The 21,364-nt window shown below is 41.5% G+C and overlaps 2 protein-coding genes across 5 annotated transcripts in view; one reads left to right on the top strand and one right to left on the bottom strand.

The window, feature by feature from the left end:
- LOC121283006 (CD81 antigen-like) overlaps positions 1-12,780 on the top strand; it is a 79,758-nt gene extending 66,978 nt beyond the window's left edge. The window contains exons 4-8 of the mRNA XM_041196905.1: positions 1,502-1,576; positions 2,441-2,557; positions 3,964-4,050; positions 9,326-9,412; positions 10,602-12,780. Of these exons, the coding sequence (XP_041052839.1) occupies positions 1,502-1,576; positions 2,441-2,557; positions 3,964-4,050; positions 9,326-9,412; positions 10,602-10,664 (429 nt within the window). The 3' untranslated portion in view covers positions 10,665-12,780. The remainder of the gene's footprint in view (positions 1-1,501; positions 1,577-2,440; positions 2,558-3,963; positions 4,051-9,325; positions 9,413-10,601) is intronic.
- Positions 12,781-15,779: 2,999 nt separating this feature from the next.
- Positions 15,780-21,364, bottom strand: part of sigirr (single immunoglobulin and toll-interleukin 1 receptor (TIR) domain) — a 41,491-nt gene continuing 35,906 nt past the window's right edge. For 3 of the 4 annotated variants that reach the window (XM_041196904.1, XM_041196901.1, XM_041196903.1), the window contains one exon: positions 15,780-19,850. In XM_041196904.1, coding sequence (XP_041052838.1) covers positions 19,657-19,850 — 194 coding nt within the window. In that variant the 3' untranslated portion in view covers positions 15,780-19,656. The remainder of the gene's footprint in view (positions 19,851-21,364) is intronic. The other variant, XM_041196902.1, reaches the window with a different exon arrangement.

The raw sequence follows: 21,364 nt of genomic DNA on the forward strand, positions 1-21,364 counted from the left end.
CCTCCAGCCCTGCAAATCCACACTTCATTTCCACCTCTCCATTTCTTTGGATGCAGCCTTTTTTACTTTGAATCCTCTTTCCCTTCACCTAGCATTGACGGCTGTGATTTCCTCTGTCTTATGCTGTGGAATCCCCTCTGCTACTCCACCTTCCTCTCAGCCTTCAAGTTTCTCCTTAAAACCCAGCTCTTTAAATTTTTGATCACCCGCCCCACTGACTTAGTGGCCATTTTTTTTGATTAAGCCTCTATGAAGGGCCTTGAGTTTTCCTGCAGTAAAAGTGCTGTAAAAGGACAAGTGTTTTTAGGTTGTTAATAAACCACACACAATCCATCAAACCATTGAGCAAACATACTGTGCACTAGTGGGAATACACACGTATGCTTTGTGTGTGTATTGCCTCTACACCTTGTTACGAGGATGGAAGTGAGACGCCAAAGTGTGACTAGTTTTGAGGCTCAAGTTGCATTGTTGAGGTCTTGTGCCTTTCTATGATGCGAATCTGTTATGAAAAAGGTGCCTCCAGCCCAGCACTAACAGTTTTGTGGTGCTTAGAAAGAGCAGCTGACTAGTTTCTGTGGTGATGAGTCTGCATAGTTCTGAGTGTCTTGTACCACATGCTGCTCACCAATGCTAGTCATTGGAACCAAAACTGAAATCCTGGAAACCTCTTGCAGTGTTTGAAATGAAGTTTTTCATTCCCCAGCTCTTAACATACATTCGTGCAGATACATAGTATAGGAATCCACATCAAAGCAATAGACTTAACATTGGTTTTCAGTCTCACTTTTGCACACTTGGCGATTGTTTAATAGACAGCTGAAGTACTCATTTGATTGGGCAGAACCATCATAAATAGATTTAGATGAGTATTCTATATGTAGCTAGGACCACAAAGCCATCTTTATGGTCTATTGATCTGCTCTGAGTGCTTTATCCAGTAGAATCTGTCAACCAAGAGATGAAGCCACCTCACAAGGAGGTGTGAAAATGTATTTTGAGGTCCAGGAGGAGCAGGAGTTCAAAAGTAACCTTTTTCTTGGCGCACTCTGTAGTTGCCAATCGTCATTCTTTCCTCACTTCTATTACCTTCAATCCCCTAATTCTGCTGCATCCTCCTCCTCCATTCTACTTGTCTCCTGGATCATGGGTCCTCTGACTATACCCTTCATTACAGTCTTCCTCACTTCATACTGCAGTTTGTGGTAGAAACTTTAACCACCTTGATCCAATTGTCTGGAACGTCATCCTGAGTTCTTCCACTTCCTAGTTCACCTTTCCACTATGACTGTGTCCATTCCCCTTTTTCCATTGTGAAGAGCCTTGGTGTATTTTTTACGTTAATGGCACTCTGCAGGCTCATTGATTCTGTTGGGTTGGTTGTAATAAGCAGATATGATTGAAAGCTTGTAGCTTATCTGTGCCATGCAAAGGGTGTTGCGCAGGTATAAGTAACCAGAGCTGCATTAATGTTATGTTCTCTTTTTTTACTCTCTTTCAGTTCTTCGCTTGTCTGATAATCCTATTTGCTTGTGAGGTGGCAGCTGGCATCTGGGGATTCGTAAACAAAGATGAGGTTAGTATTCTCAAACACTCAGCCTTCTGAATGTCTAAAGTGAAGCAGTACTTGATTGGACAAGTGGGGTGGGAATTACTGAACCTTTTTATGGGTGGGCTGAGTAAAGAGAACTATCAGGCCTATGATTTGGGGAGGAGGAAGGTTACAAGATCTTGTATTGGGGAGAAGGGATGGGCACTACCAGACCTTGTACTAGGGGAGGGGGAAGAATTATCACAATGTATACTGCAGAGAGACTATCAAGTCATGTATTAATGAGGAACCTTGCAAATTTGAATGTTAAGGAGCAGGACTGCTGGACCTTGTATTGGGTGAAAGGTGGGGATAGCAGATCTTAAATGAAAGTTAACTATAAAGTATCCAGTTCCTTAATGGGATTGGGGGCTATTGGATACTATACTTGTAGAGGAGGAACTGTACTGGGAGATGAGAGGCAGGATGAGGGGAACAGGAAGTGCTGTAGCAACTGGCACTCCCTGTCCAGCCTTGTGCTGACTAGTTGAGATACCAGAGAGTTACCACCAGCACTTTTGGAATTTACTCCACTGAGGCTTAGCACCTACAGGAAAGAGAAGTAACCATGGGAATAATGACATGGAATCTCCTGAATGATGTGGCCAGGCAGCAGTAAGAGTAATGGGAGTACAGATCCTCTAAGTAAAACAAAAGGCTGGAAATTAATAATATATCTTTGAAAAATGTGTTAGTCTCCTGAGTAGCAGCAGCTGTGGCATTTTGGGTGGAGGGGATTGGAGCCGGGGTCTTGTATGCATTCTCTTGTGAGCTCTTCCAACGCCCCCCCACAAAGCATCTTTCACTTGTTTAACCTGTGTGGGGCTTAACATTTTATTTTTTACACAGGTAGCTAAGGAGATGAAAGCGTTCTATGACCAAGCCTCCACTGCTTATCTTACACCATTGCAAAACCCAGAGAAGAAGGAGCAGGCTAAAGCTGTGTTGATTGCAATGCATAGGGCGGTGAGACACTGATATATTCTCAATTATGCTCCATAATTTGAAGGAGTTCTGGGTGTGAATGAGCATTACTCTGTGACCTACTGTTGGCTTTGGATGTTTGTTGCAGGGGAGTACTTTGATCTTGCTGTTTCTGCCTGTGCCTAGAATTTCCAATGGGTTTCTCCAGTGGGAGATCAGGGGAGAGAATCATCCCCGCCTCCCTCCCCCGGCTTCCAAGACCCAGGGCAATTGGGTGAATGGTGAAAAACAGCAGTTTGTCATTTATGTTGAATTTGTGTCAAACTTGTGCCAAGGTTACAGAAAAGCCTGTTGAAGTTTCTTGTTTGTTTTAATTTTTATTCAGATTGGAAAGCTGCTGTATCTGCCCATGGCGGGGGGGAGAGGTCATGTCACTCAGTGTTGGATGGGAATTCAGTGACATCACTTCTAATAGAGTGAAAGGGAAGTCGTGTAGTGCTGATTAAAATAAATTAGGGAATTGCATGAGAAGGATCTGGGGCTTCTGATTGGCCTTACAATATGGCTGAGATAACGCATTCACTTTGTATCACCAGAAGCTGAGCAGAGGTTTGCACCCTTCTGCCAATCCTGAGATGTGGAGGTAATGCAGTAGGTTACATGGTTCCTGTGAAAGGGTTTTTTGCAGTTTAGGAGGGGTTATGCCATGTTATGCCTCTGGGGTGGGCAGGGATGGGGAAATGAGGAAAATGTGCAAGGTAAATAAAAAGGATGATAATGGCGCAACAAAGGTTTATCTTGTTCCTGTGCCTATGGTGAATTGAATTTGGCGAATAAGTGAAAATCAGTTAGAGAGAACTCATCCCTAAGAGAGCCTGCATGATTTTTCAGCTGTTGTTTTGAATGGACAGAAAATCTTTAACAGGTCCCTATCTGATATAGCTGTGCTCAGTGCATCAAGTGGTCTAGAAAAAGGAAGATCTTCTGCAGATACTCTGGGTGGTGAGGGTTACCTATCTAATGCTGCAAATAATGGATACAAGCTCCTGGGAAAGAGGTGGTGTTTTGTTATGATGGAAATGACGATATTCACAGCTCTACTTGCAATTTTGCAGGTCCAGCCACCTGAGATGATGATAGTAATGCCTAGTTGGTATGCTTGTCCCTGTTTAAACTGCCAGTCAAGGTGACATAACCTATTGGACTGGTGAACAAATGCAACACGCCTTCATCTGTCTTGTTAGTATTTGTGGGTCTGTTAGCTTTTCTATTCTGAGCCAATGGGGTGTTGTCAGTTTAGCATTGCTGTATCACCCTTGTCTGAGTAGGAAGGCTTGTAGGATCATTAATACTTATCTCGTTCTGTTGCTATTAGTTAACATATCAAGGTTAGCTTATCTTCCAACTTGCTTTATATTTTTCCTCTATCCCCACCCCCTCTCTTTCAGCTGGACTGCTGTGGATCCAACTTTGTGACCAAGTTTTTGGCAAATGAGCTCTGCCCCAAACCGACGGGAGTGGGTTTACTGACCAAAGTAAGTAAGATTTATTCTTTTGGTGTTCTCTCCTCTAACTGATCACTGGTTTCAGAGCTGGTTTGCAGTCCTGTTTCACTTTTACTGAAGCTCCCAGGAGGCGCTTCCTGAGGCACCTGGTGGTTTAAACACTAGGCTATACAGATGTGATGCTGGTCCATACTGTTAGCTGTTCAGATGGGGTAGCATCTGTGGTGTTATAATCAACCTCTGTGTTCCTAGGCTAAGGAGGGCAAACAAACCAGAGGTCCTATTCCCAATGGCTGTTAAATGACGTTCTTCTGGCAAATACCCAGATGTTGGAAGAGTTTAGGATGAGGATGGGGTGTGATGCTACCCACCATGACTAGCTTGCTCACGTGCTCTGTTCAGGTCCACAAGCAAATGGGCAATTGGCTGTACCTGTGAGGGTATGTTTGTTTCTCTGCAACTGTATCCCAGTAGAAGTCAATGCCTTAAGAAGTGGTGAGGTGAAAAGTGGGGCAAAAGTGTATTTTTGAAATAATTTCCAGTTCCCATTTTCTAAAAAAATATATTTTTGGGAGGTTGTTAGGGGTGGAAATTACATTTTCTGCATAAAAAAGGTGCCTGACATTTAAGTGATGCACAAACCTGGAAAGAAGAGGTTTCCCACCTAATTTGCATCATCTCTTGTTGCTCATTATGCCCATGGTTATAACCTGAAACCCAGAAAAGAGAATATTGCTTTCTACCGACTGTCAGAACCTGGTTATCCATTTTTTAATGTCCCTGTTAAAAGCTCAATGGCTCCACCAGCTGGCTGCTGACTTTAATGATACAATATGAGCACAAGGTATAGGCCAATCCCCCATGGCGAATCCAACCAGAAAGACCCCAAAGTTACCCTACCTCCCCTCACCAAAGCTTCCAACAGTTTTGTAAATGTGTGTGTACTTGGAAGTGAAAATCATCTGATCAAATTTTTATTGTAAAATCTTCGCAGGGAAAACCGTTAAATATATTTAAGAAAAATTATTTCAATCCATTTAAGCGCAGACCCTTTCATCTTTCAGCCCTCCTATCTGGACTTCTGTGTTTTTGATGCCTGTTACTTTTTCATTACTAATGTCCCTGACAGTCCTATCACTGGTTTGATGTCCAGCTTCACCCTGTCAGTACTGTTTAATACTTTTCGTACCTCTCCATGAGGTTTTGAGACCCTATCTCCACACACACCCCACCATCATTCCCTTCTGGCTAGTGCAAGGCATTGTACTTCTGCTTCTCACCTGCTGGTGTCTCCTGCTGCTCCAGTACCACCTTACTTGGGCTTATAGGGTATTAACCCTAATCTTAGGTAATTGCCCTTGAGAAGGTGTTGGTGAGCTGCCGCCTTGAACCGCTGCAGTCCATGTGGTGTAGGTACACCCACAGTGCTGTTAGGAAGGGAGTTCCAGGATTTTGACCCAGCAACGGTGAGGGAACGGCAACATAGTTCCAACTCAGGATGTGAGAGCCTTGGAGGGGAACTTCCAGGTGATGGTATTCCCATGTGCCTGCTGCCCTTGGTTCAGTGGTAGTGTTCCCACCTGAGTCAGAACATCATGGGTTAAAGCCCCAGTCCAGGACTTGAGTACATAACCTAGGCTGACACTTCAGTGCAGAATTGAAGGACTGTGCGCTGCATTGTCAAATGCCATATTTTGGATCAAGTTAGTTGAGGCCTTATCAGCTTATTCAGGTAGGCATTAAAGCTCCCAGGGCATTATTTGCAGAAGTTTGGTCAGAAGAGTATTTATCCCTCCAATGACATGAGAATCAGATGGGCCAAGAATTCAGCGCAGTGGTGGTACTGGCTCCTGATGCCATTGGACATAGTGTGCTCCAATCTTCCAGTGCTGAACTTGCACAACATTTCTGGGGAACAGATTTGAATAAGATGCACTGTGGCCAGTGACCAAAATAAAATCCCACTGCCATGTGATACTCGTTCGACCCAGTAGTCCGACTAGGGCAGCAGGCTGGGTGAAGGGTCATCTAGGGGAAAAGCAAGATAGGTGTGAATGTTACCAAGAGAAAACCAGTAATGGACTACCTATAGTGAGTATAATAGAAAATGCCAAAGGAGCTTGCAGGGTCGATTAGAGCAGTAAAAGGAGGAGTAATAGGGAATTGTGATTGGTGGAAGAAATAATGAAGGACAAAAATATAAACTTGCTGAGAAGAATGAATGAACTTTACATAGCATTGTTCACATCCTTAGGATGGGCAAAGCACTCAACCAATGAATTATTGCGGAGGAGTAATTGCTATTATGCAGCAGCCGTTTTGCATACAAGACATCACAAACAGCAAATAAGGTGACTGACCAGATAAAGGTCGAGAGTTTCCTGGTGGTTTGCACTATTGTAATGGTGCACCTATGTCACTGGTCCCAATTTACAACACCCAAATTATGGGATTAGTACTTCCAACAATCTGGTCTGACCCAGTAGTATTTAAAGTTGATGGTTCAAACTGTAAACAAGTGCATATTCAAATTGGCGAAAGATAGTTTAACTTGAGGGTAGATTTTTCGTTAATTAGCTGGAGCAGTGATCCTGCCTCCCTCCAGTTGAGGTTATAGGAGCAATACGGAACCAGCCTTCATTTCTTCAAAGGTTAATCTAAGTGTTTTTACTGATTTGCTACTTGGTTTGAAATAAGATGTAAATGAACACTTTCTAGTCACTGACTACATTTTTAATGTAGCAGATCAACTATTCCAATTACAAATATTTAAAAAGTCATTTTCAAATGTTTACGGCTGAAGGACTGGCAACCTGTTTTACCCTACCCCTCAGATCGATTTCTGCTTTGTACCATTGATCCTAGACATGGTCATAACTACATCACTGAATAATAAAAAGCACCTTATGAGCAGCATTTAATTTAAACAGTAAGTAAGATCCCTGTGATTCCATTAAATTTACAATGCCAGCAGCATTCTGCCAACAGCCCAAGTGGCAGCAGCGATCACAACAGCGTTAATTCCAAAGCAAATCCAATCATGTAATTGATTTTAAGGGTGGGTGGGGTGCAGGTAGAAAGCTAAGATAATCAGCAGTTCAACTTTTGAAGTGAGGGAGCATCAGAACAGCACAAGTAGATATGGCTGTAATGGATGGTAGGGCACTCAAGGTATAGCTCTAGTGGGGCTGGGGGGAGCATAAAATATTTAAAAATAATGGAAATAGGTGAGAAAAAGAAAAATCTATATAATTTATTGGAAAAAAAAAACAAAAGGAAGGGGGAAGAAACAAAGGGTGTGGGGATGGAACAGCACAAGTCTCTGGAAATCATGGATTTGTTGAAAGTACTAATGCCATAATTTCCCAGCTTTGGGTGTTGTAAATTGGGACCAGTGACATAGGTGCACCATTACAGTGGCACAAACCACCAGGAAACTCTCGACCTTTATCTGGTCAGTCACCTTATTTGCAGTTTGTGATGTCTTGTGTGCAAAACGGCTGCTGCATTTGCCTACATAATAGTGATTACTCCTCCGCAGTAATTCATTGGTTGAGTGCTTTGCCCATCCTAAGGATGTGAACAATGCTATGTAAAGTTCATTCATTCTTCTCAGCAAGTTTATATTTTTGTCCTTCATTATTTCTTCCACCAATCACAATTCCCTATTACTCCTCCTTTTACTGCTCTAATTGACCCTGCAAGCCCCTTTGGCATCTTCTATTATACTCACCATGGGTAGTCCATAGCTGGTTTTCTCTTGGTAACACTCACACCTATCTTCCTTTTCCCCTAGATGACCCTTCACCCAACTTGCTGCTTTAGTTAATCTTTACAGATTCCTTCCCTCTCACTTGTGTCACAGTGCCCCTTCATCCCTGGTGGATCAGTGCCCAGCTCCATAGTACCTACTGGAATGTGCACTCCTTACCCACATGTGTGTCAATTCTAAACTGAAGTTACTTGATTTTAATTCTCCTCTTTCTGACTACCACATTAAACACTCAGTATCCATAAACTCCAATGTGCAACTGCCTGTCCTGCATAAAGTCTCATTGTTCCATCACCTTCACCCTTGCTGACCTACACTGGCTCTGTGTATCCCAGCTTTAATTCCACCCTCTGGAACCTGCTTCCTTTTACCTCTCTGTTCCACTCACCTTTTCACGTTGCACCTTTCACATTCAGCATGTCCCAAAGTATTTTTGCAGTGTAGTCACTATTGTAATATATGAAATGCAACAGTCACTTTTCACATGGCAAGTTCCCAAAAACAGGAATGAAATAGATGACCAGTGATGATGGTTGAGGGACAGATATTGGCCACAACACCAGGGCGAACTTCCCTGCTGCTCTTTAAAATTGTGCCTTGTGTCCAACTGAAGGGGTAGATAGGGCTTCAGTTTAAGGTCTTGTCTGAAATCCAACACCTCTGACTGTGCACCTCACCCTTAGTACTGCACTGGAGTGTTGGTCTAGATTTTTGTTCTCCACCTCTGGGTTGGATTTGAACCCACAATCTGACTCGGGTGAGAGTGTTACAACTGACCCAAGGATGGCACCAACAATGAGGTTCTCTAATGTTACCATCTAGCTCATTCCTTTGCACTGGTATCAGTGCTTTTTTGCCTTTCTCTACACTCCTTAATTCTTGTTTATGGTTATATTTTGTGGACAGGGCTGATCGGTTTACCCCAACCATGGCCTAACAGTAAATTCAGAGGATGACCATAGCAGAGCCCCAAACTACGTTTTTTTTTTGCTTTGATTTCCTACCATAAAAGCTGGAGTCAGTTTTCCTGCCTGCCCCAATTTGACATGAATTGTGATTCAACTAACCATCTCTTTTCAAGGCCATATAATGCTTGATGTGAGAAGTAGAGCAATATCACTTTGCTCTTGAAATTGCCACTTAGCCATGGGAACTTTATTATGAATTGAGTGCTGAAAGTGGAAATATGGCAGTTTTATCTCTGTGCATTACACATGTTGAGGTACAGGAATATAATGAAGCTGACATTCCTGTACTGTACTCACTAAATTTGTGACAAACAACCAGAAGTGCTGAGGGTTACAATTCTATTATGGGAAGCGAGAACAATTTGAGGTAGTGAATTAAGATCAGGACAAAATAATAAACCCAGTTGCTCCCTCAGTGCATTGATGACAATGTTCTTCGGTTACTTGACAAATTAAATGATAGCTTTGAGGGTTATTTATGAGGTATCATAAGTTTCTAGTGAGTTGTAGTGACTGATGGCAAGCCTGACACAAAATGCCTTGCTAATGTGATTTGCTTTATTAGGTGGACTGTGGCACACGGATTAACGAGCTGTTTACAGAGAAGCTGTACATCATTGGTATTGCTGCCGTCATTGTTGCAGTCATCATGGTATGATCCTTTAAGTCCCTAACAGCGGGAACCCCAGATAATGCAGGGATTCTTTTGCAGGATAACACACTTAACGTTTATTTTGTAAAAGATTGGAAGACAAATGGATTAAGTGGATGGCCTTTCACCTCTGGGTCCTGCGTTTGAATCCAACCAAAAGCAACGGAGCGTTGTCGCCCGTCCCTGTAAATCATAGCTTCTGCCGGCTGTAAGACTCCTACGTGAAAGAAGCTTGGGCCACTTAATGTGATTTTTAATTGGTGCTGAATTGAGAGCAATGATATAGTATAAGCCTACACCCATGGGCAGTGCATTAGAAAGCTTAGATTGCACGTTCTGACTCTTCTCCCCCTTGCACTAAATAATCAGGTGTTAGTGAGGCCAAACTATCAGGTAATCAATCCAAGGTGGCCAAATTACTTGCCAGAAATCAGTGTGCCTTGTGCATACAAACTGAGTGGGGTCAAATGAGACAGTTAAGACCCTGCCACCATGTTCCCCTCCTGCCCACCTGATTTGCTACTAGCTCCTGCTCTTACCCATCATAGCCTGGAAATGGCCAATATCAAATTAAAGGGATTGTCAGCTATAATTGGGGAAAGCTGGATTGAGGTTTAGATAATATTTTATGGCAGCTACTTGTGTTTTGAACCTTTACAGGCTCTAAATCTAATTTGCTTGCTGCTGTAGGATCTGCAAAAAGTACTTGAGTGCTGCTGTTTTCCACTCCAGTAGCTCCTACCCCTTCACTTGAAGGTGCAATTGTAGGCCTTTCTCATTTGGCTCCACTGCCTAATTTCCTTTCTCCTAATTTAATGAGTTGGTAGTGCTTCCCACACTGGTGGTTCACTAACCATTATAATGAAGTTGAACCAATATGATCAGGTCTGCTCAAATTGCACATAACTCCAAGATAACCAGATGTTAGAACACTTCACTGTGGAAGTAATCACTGCTGAGCCTGATTTTTATCCTGGCCCAATGTCCACATGCGCATTTTCCAGCAGGTTTGCTGGATAGCAATCGGGAATTTCTCTCTGACAGAGCCAAGATCAGTGAACTATGTGCAGACAGGACTGTAAATGAATGTTTTGAAAATCTAGTGTTGATATTGTCTGGTAACTGATCAGGTCTTGAAATGGATCTTACAATATTTTTCCTTTAATGTTTCTCTTCTCCTCAATTTCAGATCCTTGAGATGATTTTCAGCATGGTGCTATGCTGTGGGATCCGAAATGCATCTGTGTACTAGAGGGGCCCTGCTGCTGCCACCTCACAGGGACCTCAGTGAGCGCAGCTGAAAGAAAAGCTTTGTAGTGGAATAGATCCCGTCATAAGATGACCCCTAAACTAATCCTGTTCTCTGTGATGTTGCCACTTGTCACGCTCAGTTTTTAAAAAATATATATATTGTTTTTTTTATATATATATATATATATTATATAAAACCATCTTTCCTGGTATGACGGTTCTCCATTGGTGCCTTGCAGCAGCTCTCAATGGAGAAATCAGTGTGCAGTTGGCATTTGATACCCACTCATCAGGTCTTCAAGTAAATTACCACCTCCATTCAACAGAGCTTTTATGCTGCAGCACAGTCACAATTTTTTATGTTTGGATATGAAGACTATTTAAGAAAAAAAATGGACACCCATTGTGCTGCAGGAGGGGGCTCAATGCTCCTTTTGATTTAAAGCCTCGGGTTGCTCAAACAGATGAATATAGATATATAGTAAAATAATTGGAATCCAATTTTTTTTAAATTGACAGTTTTTTGTGACAACTGCACCAGCTGTGAACCATATGCTCCCAGTGTGCACTCGATTTGTGTAGGCTTTCCAAAATGATTGTACTGATTTCAAAGTTTTGATCTTTCTTCCCATTGTACTGCAGGTACCTTTTAAAAATATATATGTATAATAACCAGTGCAGTGAGTAACTCATAATGATGGGGGCTGGTCACAGTTTGTACCTGGCCTATTACTTTTTTATTTCTAGTGTACCATTTATTCATTTATATAAATGTAGCTCTGAATGAACTTGAGGAAACTGGACCATGCCCCCCCATGCTCTCCTGCATTTTAATGTCTTGTGTATCAGTGTAAACTAAAAATAGATCATCCTGTATCATTTCAGGCGATTTTTTTTCACTTTTTATATCAGGGTTTCAGATACCTTGGGGTCTATCTGCTTAAAGCCCAGCCTGTGTCTTTTGGGATGCCTTTGACTTTGACAAGATCTTTCTTGTTATCTGGTGGTTTGAGAAATTGCTTGTGTATAAGCTCTGATGCCTTGCTTTTTCAGCTTAAGTCAGATTGCAATTTTTTCAGTCTTGTGCTTTTACTGTGAAATGCTGTTGATTGTGGCATTCTAACCTAAAGAGAATTACTAAAAACAAATCTGGGCACTTTTACTTTTATAATGCATTTCCTCACTCTGACCATTTGAGCACCGGTAAGATGTTGCTACAGGAACATTAAGCTGTGGTCTGTGCCAGAGTTGACATGGGAACAGAATCTGAAACCTGCCTCTCACTAAAGCTTCTACATAATGTGCCTAGAACCATAAAACACTTCCTGCCAATGAGCTTCCTAAAAGTCGACAGAACAGTGCCTTTGTCTCCGTGTCAAAGCCAATTGTGGTTTGTCAGTTGATCGAACGGATGGAAGGATGAGTAAACACAGGAGATGGATCATTACTGAGTCCATTTGCTACCCTGGGAAACATGCGCCATGGCAGTGCACTTAACAGCTGCTACCCATGTTCAAAAGGAAAGCAATTGATTGGCTAGCAGGCAACTGTCCTGCTCCAGCCTCCATCCCCAGAAGTTTCTTGTGAATTAGGTGGGAGCCTCTATCATGTGAACAACAACTATCTTTGCCCACCTCCCCAATGCGTGTAGAACATGTACAGTTTTTGTTTGGAAAGTGTAAGCACACCCGTCCAACATTAATGATTTTATACTTTCAGTCTTAAATCTGGTTCAATGTGTACTTACCAGCAGTGAGGTTGTCCCATTAATGCATTGAGTGATAATTTGTCTAATGTTCCAGTAAATTAAAAAAGGGACAGTAAAAAAAACAAGCACTTTCAATGACCGCCCTTCTGATTTAAGTTGGCAGTAGAAACATGGTCAGGCCTGTTATCACCCAGAGGAGTTCTGATGAAGTGCCCGTTTGCTGCTTTACAGCAGTGATTTCAGAAGGGCTTTGCTGTTTTGATGTCCGAGATGGGTAGAACTATTGTATACATTGAGTTATACTACGTGTAATGTCCCGTATGTTTAGCATGTCTGCATCCAGCGGGTTTGTATACAACCTGCCTGTTCTGTGAATACGTTAACAATAAAGATCACTTCCTTTAACACAGCTATGACTCCAATATGTTTGTGCTGTGCCCTACAGACTTGCCCATTTACTTTTCCTGTCTGTTTTGTGCTCAAGGTGAGAAATGTTGGTGCAGGGGAATGGAGCATTTTCCCACTTCAGTATCAGAGTTGAGTTGGGTCACATAAATATGATGCCTCAACATTGTATCTGCCCTAACCTCAAGAGCTTGTTATTGTCTGTCACATTTGTCAAATTCCTATCCTGTTACTACTGAGTGAGACTGTCAAATTAGTGCTAATTTAGAGGCTGCTTTGTATAAAGTGGGATTGAGACTTCAATCTAATTTTATGTAGAATCTTTGCAACCACTAAAGAGGAGGCTTTCACCACCCCAGTCTTCGTTCTTAGAAAAGTTAACTTGAGTTGGGAGTCTAACACGAGCAGTTTTGTTATTTTTCCAGTTTATCTTCCTCTTGTGATGATGCCGTGCCAGAGACACTGGAGGTTCTGATATCTCAATCAACGGGACATTTTTCTTGTGAACCTAGAATGCAACAATGATGGAATTCACTGGACACAGACCGGTTGTGTCATCCAGACTCCTGGCTTTGCTGAGGTCGGCTAACTATGTACGTACCAGGGATTGAACCTAGCAGTTTTCTACTTGGTATGGTAGAGTACCATATTAAACAGTTATCCACCAGAAGAGCTTGTAGGTAGTACTCTTGAAGCAGCAACATCCCAATTAAATGAGCAGCATGCAGATAATTGCCTACTGGACATTGCTGAGTGCTGGTGTAGAAAAACCCTATTGTGTAGCATGCTGTTTGATGAGGCAGGAGAAGCTAGTTGTACTTGCAGTGGAAGGGAGTAATACTGGATCATTGTTCCAACAATAAGCCCTGGTATCAGCTTGTTGCAGCTAGATAGATGTGCAGTGTGTAGAAAGTTAGTGGTGATTAAAACTCTGAATTCTGGAAATCTGAATGGAAATGGGAGGTGCACAGCATCGAAAAAGGTGAACACACTTAAGAATCAATTCTATTAGACCTAATGTTGAGCACCATAGATGGCATGTGAGTATCTGTATCAGGAAGAAATGATCAATGTTGGTGCACTTCTCATTGAAGTCCTGATGGACATCTGCACTGGCATTTTGAGTTTATTTACAAGATGCACATGGAGCGAAACATTCCACTACACATTTTTCCTACATTTGTGATGGAATACTCCACTTGTCTGGATGATGCAGCTCCAACAACCCAAGAAGCTTGACACTATCTAGGACAAAGCAGTCCGCTTGACTAGCACCACATCCACAAACAATTGCTCCCTCCATCACTGACGCACAGTGGCAGCAGTGTGTACCGTCTACAAGATACACTGCATGAAATCAACAAGCCTCCTTAAACAGCACCTTCCAAACCCCAGACCATTACCATCTAGAAGGACAAGGGCAGCAGACACATGGGAACACCACCACCTGGAAGTTACCCTCCAAGCCACCTGCCATCCTGACTTGGAAATAATATCGCTGTTCCTTCACTGTTGCTGGGTCAAAGTCCTGGAACTCTCTCCCTAACAGCACTGTGGAAATACCTCCACCACATGGACTGCAGTGGTTCAGGAAGGCAGCTCACCACCACCTTCTCAAGGGCAATTAGGTAAGGGCAACAAATGCTAGCCTAGCCAGTGATGGCAACACCCCATGAATGAATAAAATAAAATTTGGTAATGCATGATGTAGGCAGCTTCATTCAATCCATCTAATTGGTTAGTTGTTGCATATAGCAGTGATGAGCAAAGTCTGGGCTAAACCTGCCATTGTTCCAGCAGTAGCCCTATTGTGGTTGGTAGTGATTGCAGTCATAGGAACTGGAGTAGGGCATTTAGCTATAGTTACATAAGTTGTTCATTTAGCTTCTCATGTCTGTTCCACCATTCAATGAGATCATGGCTGATCTGCAACTTAACTGTAAGCCCTGCCTTTGTCCTTTATCATTTAACTACCTTTGGCTGACAAAAAATCTATCTTGGCTGCAATCTGTATTAAACTACTTTCTGATTTCCTCTCCCCACACTTAGTATGACTCTCTAGATCTGGGACTGAACTTAGCCAGCTTTCACGTGATTTAAAATGGTATGAACAGATTATTTAACAACAGTGAGCCACACATGTTTTGCTGGATCCTGACCTCACCTGACATCCATTTGATCCAGCAGGGGTCATTAAGGACTATGGTTCACTTCCTCAATGTTGCACTGAACTGTTAACCTATTTATGTGCATCAGTGTCTAGAATTGGACACGTATAATTCTATAAATTAAATGAAACAAAATTAATAATTTAGCTTTTTTCTTCGATCCTCAGTAACTCTTAGTCAAGTTATGACACAATTTTTAGGCTGACTGCAATCTGCTGGTACTTCACTCCCACCACCCCGCCAGTGATCATTCTTGATATACAAGTCCAGACTAAGGAGCATGGTGGTTAGGAGAGATTAAGTGTAGCAGAATTGATTTTGATCCTCTCCAGCTGAGAGCAGTGACTCTGGTTTCCCATCCTGGTCTGCTTAGATCTCCAAATCTGTTCAGCCTCATGCAATTTCCTGAGCTGTTATTTTAGCCACTTGAAGCATGACAGCATAAGCAATAAATTTATTCAATGGTTCAATCAATTTTGAAATTGTTTCCTTTATACGCCTGCCCACTCAGCCTCTATTTCATTGAAATTAATGGATTTGCTGAGGTTCCTGAGGACTTGCTGAAAAATTCAGGAACTTCAGATCTAGCCCTGCTATGAAGTGTGAGTTTATATCTGTTTCCCTCCCCTCAATGAGCGTGGTCACTGACAACTTTTAGTTTGCTCAGATCAGCCATGATTTATTTTTTTCAGTGTTATTTCCAATAACACATTCTGTGACAACCTACTCATACTGCACCCCAGTGTTCCTCCTCTTACTAGTTAAAGGATTGTATTTTGTAAGAAGAAAACAAAATCTCTAAAGAAATGAGGAGACAAAGCAGAGCTTGTTTGCTGCTGTTGCAGTGATTCCATCTCTTTATTGGATAATGCTGATGTGGGAAACCCAGGAAACTGAATTATCCCTTCACAAATATCAATGCTCCTACAGAATTAATGAATTATTTGAGTAATGCAAATACAGTAGAGATTAGAATAAACAAATAAACCATGCAGAAAATGCTGGTCAGTTAACAGCTGAATAGGAAAGCTTAATGCTTTGAAGAGTTTCATCTTGAGTTAGCCAGTCTTATCTTTATCTTTTTAGTTGCTGATTGACCTGTCTGCTTCTAATGTTTTCTGTTATTTTATAAGTTCTGCAGAAATCACATCATAAAAGGCCTTAATCTTCCAAATCTATCTCCCCGATTTCTGTAAATCACTTATCCACATGTTGAATTCTGCATAGGCTGTGCCTTCCCAAACACAAAATGGATGTGACATCTTGCATCAAGTGGTGTAGTTCTGCATTTCTTCCACTGTATGGATTCTAATGAAGGAAAATTGTACATAATGCAACAGCCAGAAAAGAGAATCAGCAATAACAGTTACAAGAGTTTAAGACAGTGCAGGAGGAAAACTGACAGTGTTGAGGAACTACTGACTAGTAGTAAGGAGAGCACATAAATGTAAACTACAAATCTGACGTAGTGTTGTGCTATAGTAGCTTCCTTTTCAGGCCCTGTGTTAGAGTAATGTTTTATTTCTATTGTGAACAATGTAACAGGATGATACAAATCTATCATCTCAGCTATCTGATGCTACCTTCCTCACAAACTTCACCTAATATACCCAATTTTGTCACAGGAGAAACTTTCAAGGGTATGCAAACCAGAAGAGCAGAAGGGGCTCTCGAGAGCTGACCCACTACAAGAGCAGACCAGAGATGCTAGGAGAGCAAAGAAACCAGTGACAGTTCCATAACCCAGCTCCACTATCACCCATAGACTTATGATAGTTCTGAAGAGGAGTAAGCAGATGGAGTAACCCTATTCAATAATTCTACACATCCTGGACTTCTGGATGGTGGTTTTCACCAAGCCAAGGGACTGATCCACCCAATGGTCCTGCAAGTTACTTGCACCGCTTTGTGCATCAAGTGGCAAAAGATAAGGAGTGTTGTTGGAAAACTGAACATGGTTACTTGTATATAATAATTTGTGACCATTCAGGAAAAGGGGCACTTATTTCATACTGAATTCCTGAAGACAGAAGTGTCAAGGGAACTTGGCACAGACATCCAGAATTCTTTGTATCCAGCCACATAAAAATTTGTAACTTCAATAACTGATTACACTTTCCTTTCAGAAAGTTTCTGGACTTTACCAAAGAACCTTGCAACGGCATGAGTGCCATCCACTACACCTTGCATTTTGAGGAACCCAGCAATATCATAAAAACTATAGGGCTGTATCACACTGCCACCTGGCAGTCATGCCAAATTTGGCAAACTCCCCCCTTTTAAAAATGGGGTCAGTGACCAGGTAAATCAGATGTTTCTCTTCATTAAAATCACTACATGCATGAGTGTGTTGTGTTGTATGTTGCTACTGCAACTTTACAATGTTAATATTACACTAGTCCCTTGTGGCTTCTTGAAATGAGCTGATCCTATACCAAAATCAACTCCCATTTATATAGTGTTTCCAATGTAGTAAAATATCTTAAGCATTTTATAGGAGTGTTATTAAACGTTTCTTGACAGTGAGCCACGAGATTTTTGAACAGGTGAAAGAGGCAGATTTTAAGAAGAATCCTAAAGGAGGGAGAGATGGAAAGGCACTAAAACAACAAAGGAATGTCCACTGGGAACTCCATAATTGCAACTCAGAACTTCTTCATGTAGGGAGGTTGGGGGTGGAAAGAGCTGAATAAATATTTCCCAGTAGTCTAACTGAGCCTCAAGTTGCCATAAGTATGATCAGTGCTGTTGAGGTGACAATCATAAGATCCTCCCCTAAAAGCCTTTTTTCCCCAATTCCTGTAATCCCTTCTCAAAGTTTCCTTTTGGTTTTAGACTCCAAAATAAAGGACGTAACAAGTTTTAGCTGATGTTGGCAACACTTATAGATCTTTTAACTTGCACCTCCTTTAACTTAATTAAGCTTGGGTTTAGGTCCTCATCTTAATGTGTTGTAATGACCACCCAGCAACATTGGCAAGCGGGGAAAGGCTACAGACCACATCAGAAGTACATTTATAGCTATTACAGGGTAGAAACCCAACAACCATCCACACCGTTCCATAATTTGCTTCAAAGTTAGTGCAAAATTTGGGGCCAAGGTCCTCTCAAGGCCTTTTTAGAAAACTTCAGCCTTATGGCATATGACAATGTACTAAAATAGATAGGAAGTCAGTTACCAGGCGCAGAAAAGGTTATAGTAATTTTTTTGCTCAGATTGGAGAAGGGTTGGATAGCCCAGGGTTGGTCAGTGCTGTGTCTACCTTCACTAGGAAACTCAATCTTAAAATTTGACAATACGAAAGTAGGAGATTTGGTAAACAAAGAAAAGTAAACATTTACAGGATGACATAAGTTAGCAGAATAAGCAGACAGGTGGAAGATGCAAGTTAATGTGGCAAAATGTGAGATAATATTTTGGGAGAAAGAAAAGGAATTGGAACACTAATTCAGTGGAAAGATGAAAAATGGATAGAGAGAGGAGACGGGTTCATTAACATAGTTCCCTCAAAGTGAGAGTAGAGGTAGATAAAGCAATTATAAAAAGCATTATTTTGGGTTCTACAAATAGAGACAGAGTAAATGAGGAAAAAAGTAATGGTAACTTTGTACAAAACATTGTATACAACACAACATTCTAATAGGAAGGACATTAAAGATTTAGTGAACATATAGCAAAGATCCACCTAGAAATTATTTGAGGCACTTCACATAATGGGACTATTCGCATTGCAGCAGAGAATAAAAGGAAATTTAATAAAAGGTTTTTAAAACTAAAAGTGAACATTTTGATTTGAGCAGTTACAAGAGACTAAACACTCAAACGAACCAACATAAGGCAGATGATAATCTTTCATGTCTTCTTCCAGCATCCCAATAATTGCACTCACACAAGGGACATCACTAGTGTAGAAAAAAACATTACTTTGGTGTACACACCTTCCCTAATCACCCAAAGAGTTCATAGCGTTAACATCTATGTAATGGGGCTCAAAAAACCAACCCTTTCAGTTGCATGAAGACAGTAAGTAATGAGAAAGGATAGTGGGGAAGGAGAGAGATGATGTGCCGAACATCCCCCTCTCTCAGCCTAGTCCATTGATGATCAATAACATAGGATGATGCATGAAATCAGAAGCATATCTTGCACAGGAGTAAAGGGAAACTCCCAATGTGACTACCAACCTTGTGGCTGGTGTTTGCTCTGGGGATAGAGCAGATTACTAAAAATACATCATCCCACATCATTAGAGTGCATAGCCTGCTTCTCCAGCCATATATAGAACATTATATTTTGAGAAAAAGTCAGACATTGTATATGTTAAAGTAAACATTCAATTTTGTTTTGACATATTCAGTCTTTTTCAAAAACATTCTACCCATTTTGAATGGGCAAAATCCCAGCCATAAGCAGCCACATGTGACAGGACTGAGATCTTGTCACAGAGTAGGTGATAATGCTGCTTGCTCATATATGGAAGAGGCAAAAACTGGTAAGTTTATAGAATTGCTAGCATCATGGCAACATATCCCATAACTTTCTCACAAAACATGGGATATAAATATATTCAGGAGAGGCTGTGCACTGAAAACTGAACAAACTAAATAAGAAATGTTGATAGTTGGAGGATGGCATTGTAGTGAAACAAGGTTGATGGCCAAGATGGAGCTGGAAAGGGTGGTTCACTGCTATACTCTGTGATCGCCCACATTCAAATATCTTCTTCAGTTACAAGGCAATAGAAATCTGTTCTTGTTCCATAATTTCGAGATCCGAGATCTGCAATATCCACTTCACTTCTCTCTGTGTCCTCATAAGGAGGTTCCACACTGGGATTAGTCTTTGGTGTTTTAGGAAGGGCAGATACAGGTGGGGGAGGGCCTTTGTAAATCGGTGCTCTCACTCCTAGGAAAAAAGTAAAAATAGTCACTGCCAGCAGTATAGCTCCTGTATTCCTAGTTTGAGAGATCTTTCTGAAATTTGTCTGATGAAATGCTAATTGCACACACCCAGGCTAGATGTGACATTAAAAACCGAGTAGTTCTGACTAAGAAGGAAAGTCAGACAGACCTTTTCATCCAAAGGGTAACAGAGTTGTAGAGTGGGTTACTATAATGATATTGAAACAAACAGAATAAATGCATTCAAGAAGTAAGTAGAATTAATTCTACTGAGAGAAGAAACTGAAAAATGTGATGAGAAAGCAGTTCAGAAGCATTTAGCTTGATCGACTTTGCTCAACTGTTTTTTATTGCAAATATACAAGATCATCTCCCTATTTTCCAGCCGTAGTACGTGGAAACATAATCTATGCCTCACAGAAAATCCCCATTAGTCACCCCAGGGAGTAGGGCAAATGTTTGATTTTAATAGATGTTGATTATTCCACACACACTGCCATCATTGTAAAAGTTGTTGATATCTTTTCATCTGTGATAGGTAATGGGAATGCAGCCTCAGAACTTTGGTGAGATCAGATGAGATCATCTGTTACACTTCTTTTGATGGCTGAACAAGCCGGTTCAGGAAAGGCAAAGTCTACCACGAGTGCCATACATGAAGTTGTCCATTGCCGGTTGTGCGGGATGATCTGCTGGGGCCTGGTTTGTAGGGCTGGCATCTGCTTTGGAGCTTTTGAAATTACATGTCCTGTTGGTGGCAAATCCTGTCCACTGCTGCTATTGCCATTTGCATCGATCATTAGCTGGAGTTTCCCATTTGTTGTGATTGGTTGACAGCGAGGGCTTTCATATCACTTTTGACAGCAACATAGAATCAGAGCTTTGGGCTCTTGGCATGAGCTACCTCTCCGTATAATATATCTTTGGGGATATGGCCATTTTCCATCTTGTGCACATGACCAAGCCAGCAAAGCCTTTTTTTGCTTGACTAGCGGTAGCATGCTTGGCATGTTTGCCTCGGATAGGACTGCTTCACTAGTAACTATTGTCTTTCCATATGACAGCAAGGATGTGTCGTAGACACATGGAGATGGAGCTTATTGAGAGCTTTTAGTAGGTGCACGTTGTCCAAACTTCACTACCATATAGTAAAATGTTGAGGATACAGACCTTGTAGATAAGCATCTTGGTCCTGTGAGTCAGTTTGTTGTTTCTGCACATCCATTTTGTTATTTGGCCAAAGTTGGTGGCTGCCTTTCCAATACATTTGCTGAGCTCTTCATCAAGGAACAGGTTGTCTGTAGCCGTAGATCCAAGGTAGCAGAATTTGCTGACTACTTCTAGTGATGTGTCGAATCTCATCACATGCAGAGACATAACACCATGTCCCATAACTACAGTTTTCTTGATACTGACAGTGAGGGAGAACATGACACAAGCACAGGGCAGCTGAGCCATGAACCTTTGGAACTGTTTTTCGTCTGAGCAACTAGCGCAGTATCATCTGCATATTCTCTG

This window comes from Carcharodon carcharias, chromosome 10 (genome assembly GCF_017639515.1).
Source record: "Carcharodon carcharias isolate sCarCar2 chromosome 10, sCarCar2.pri, whole genome shotgun sequence".
Taxonomy (NCBI): Eukaryota; Metazoa; Chordata; class Chondrichthyes; order Lamniformes; family Lamnidae; genus Carcharodon; species Carcharodon carcharias.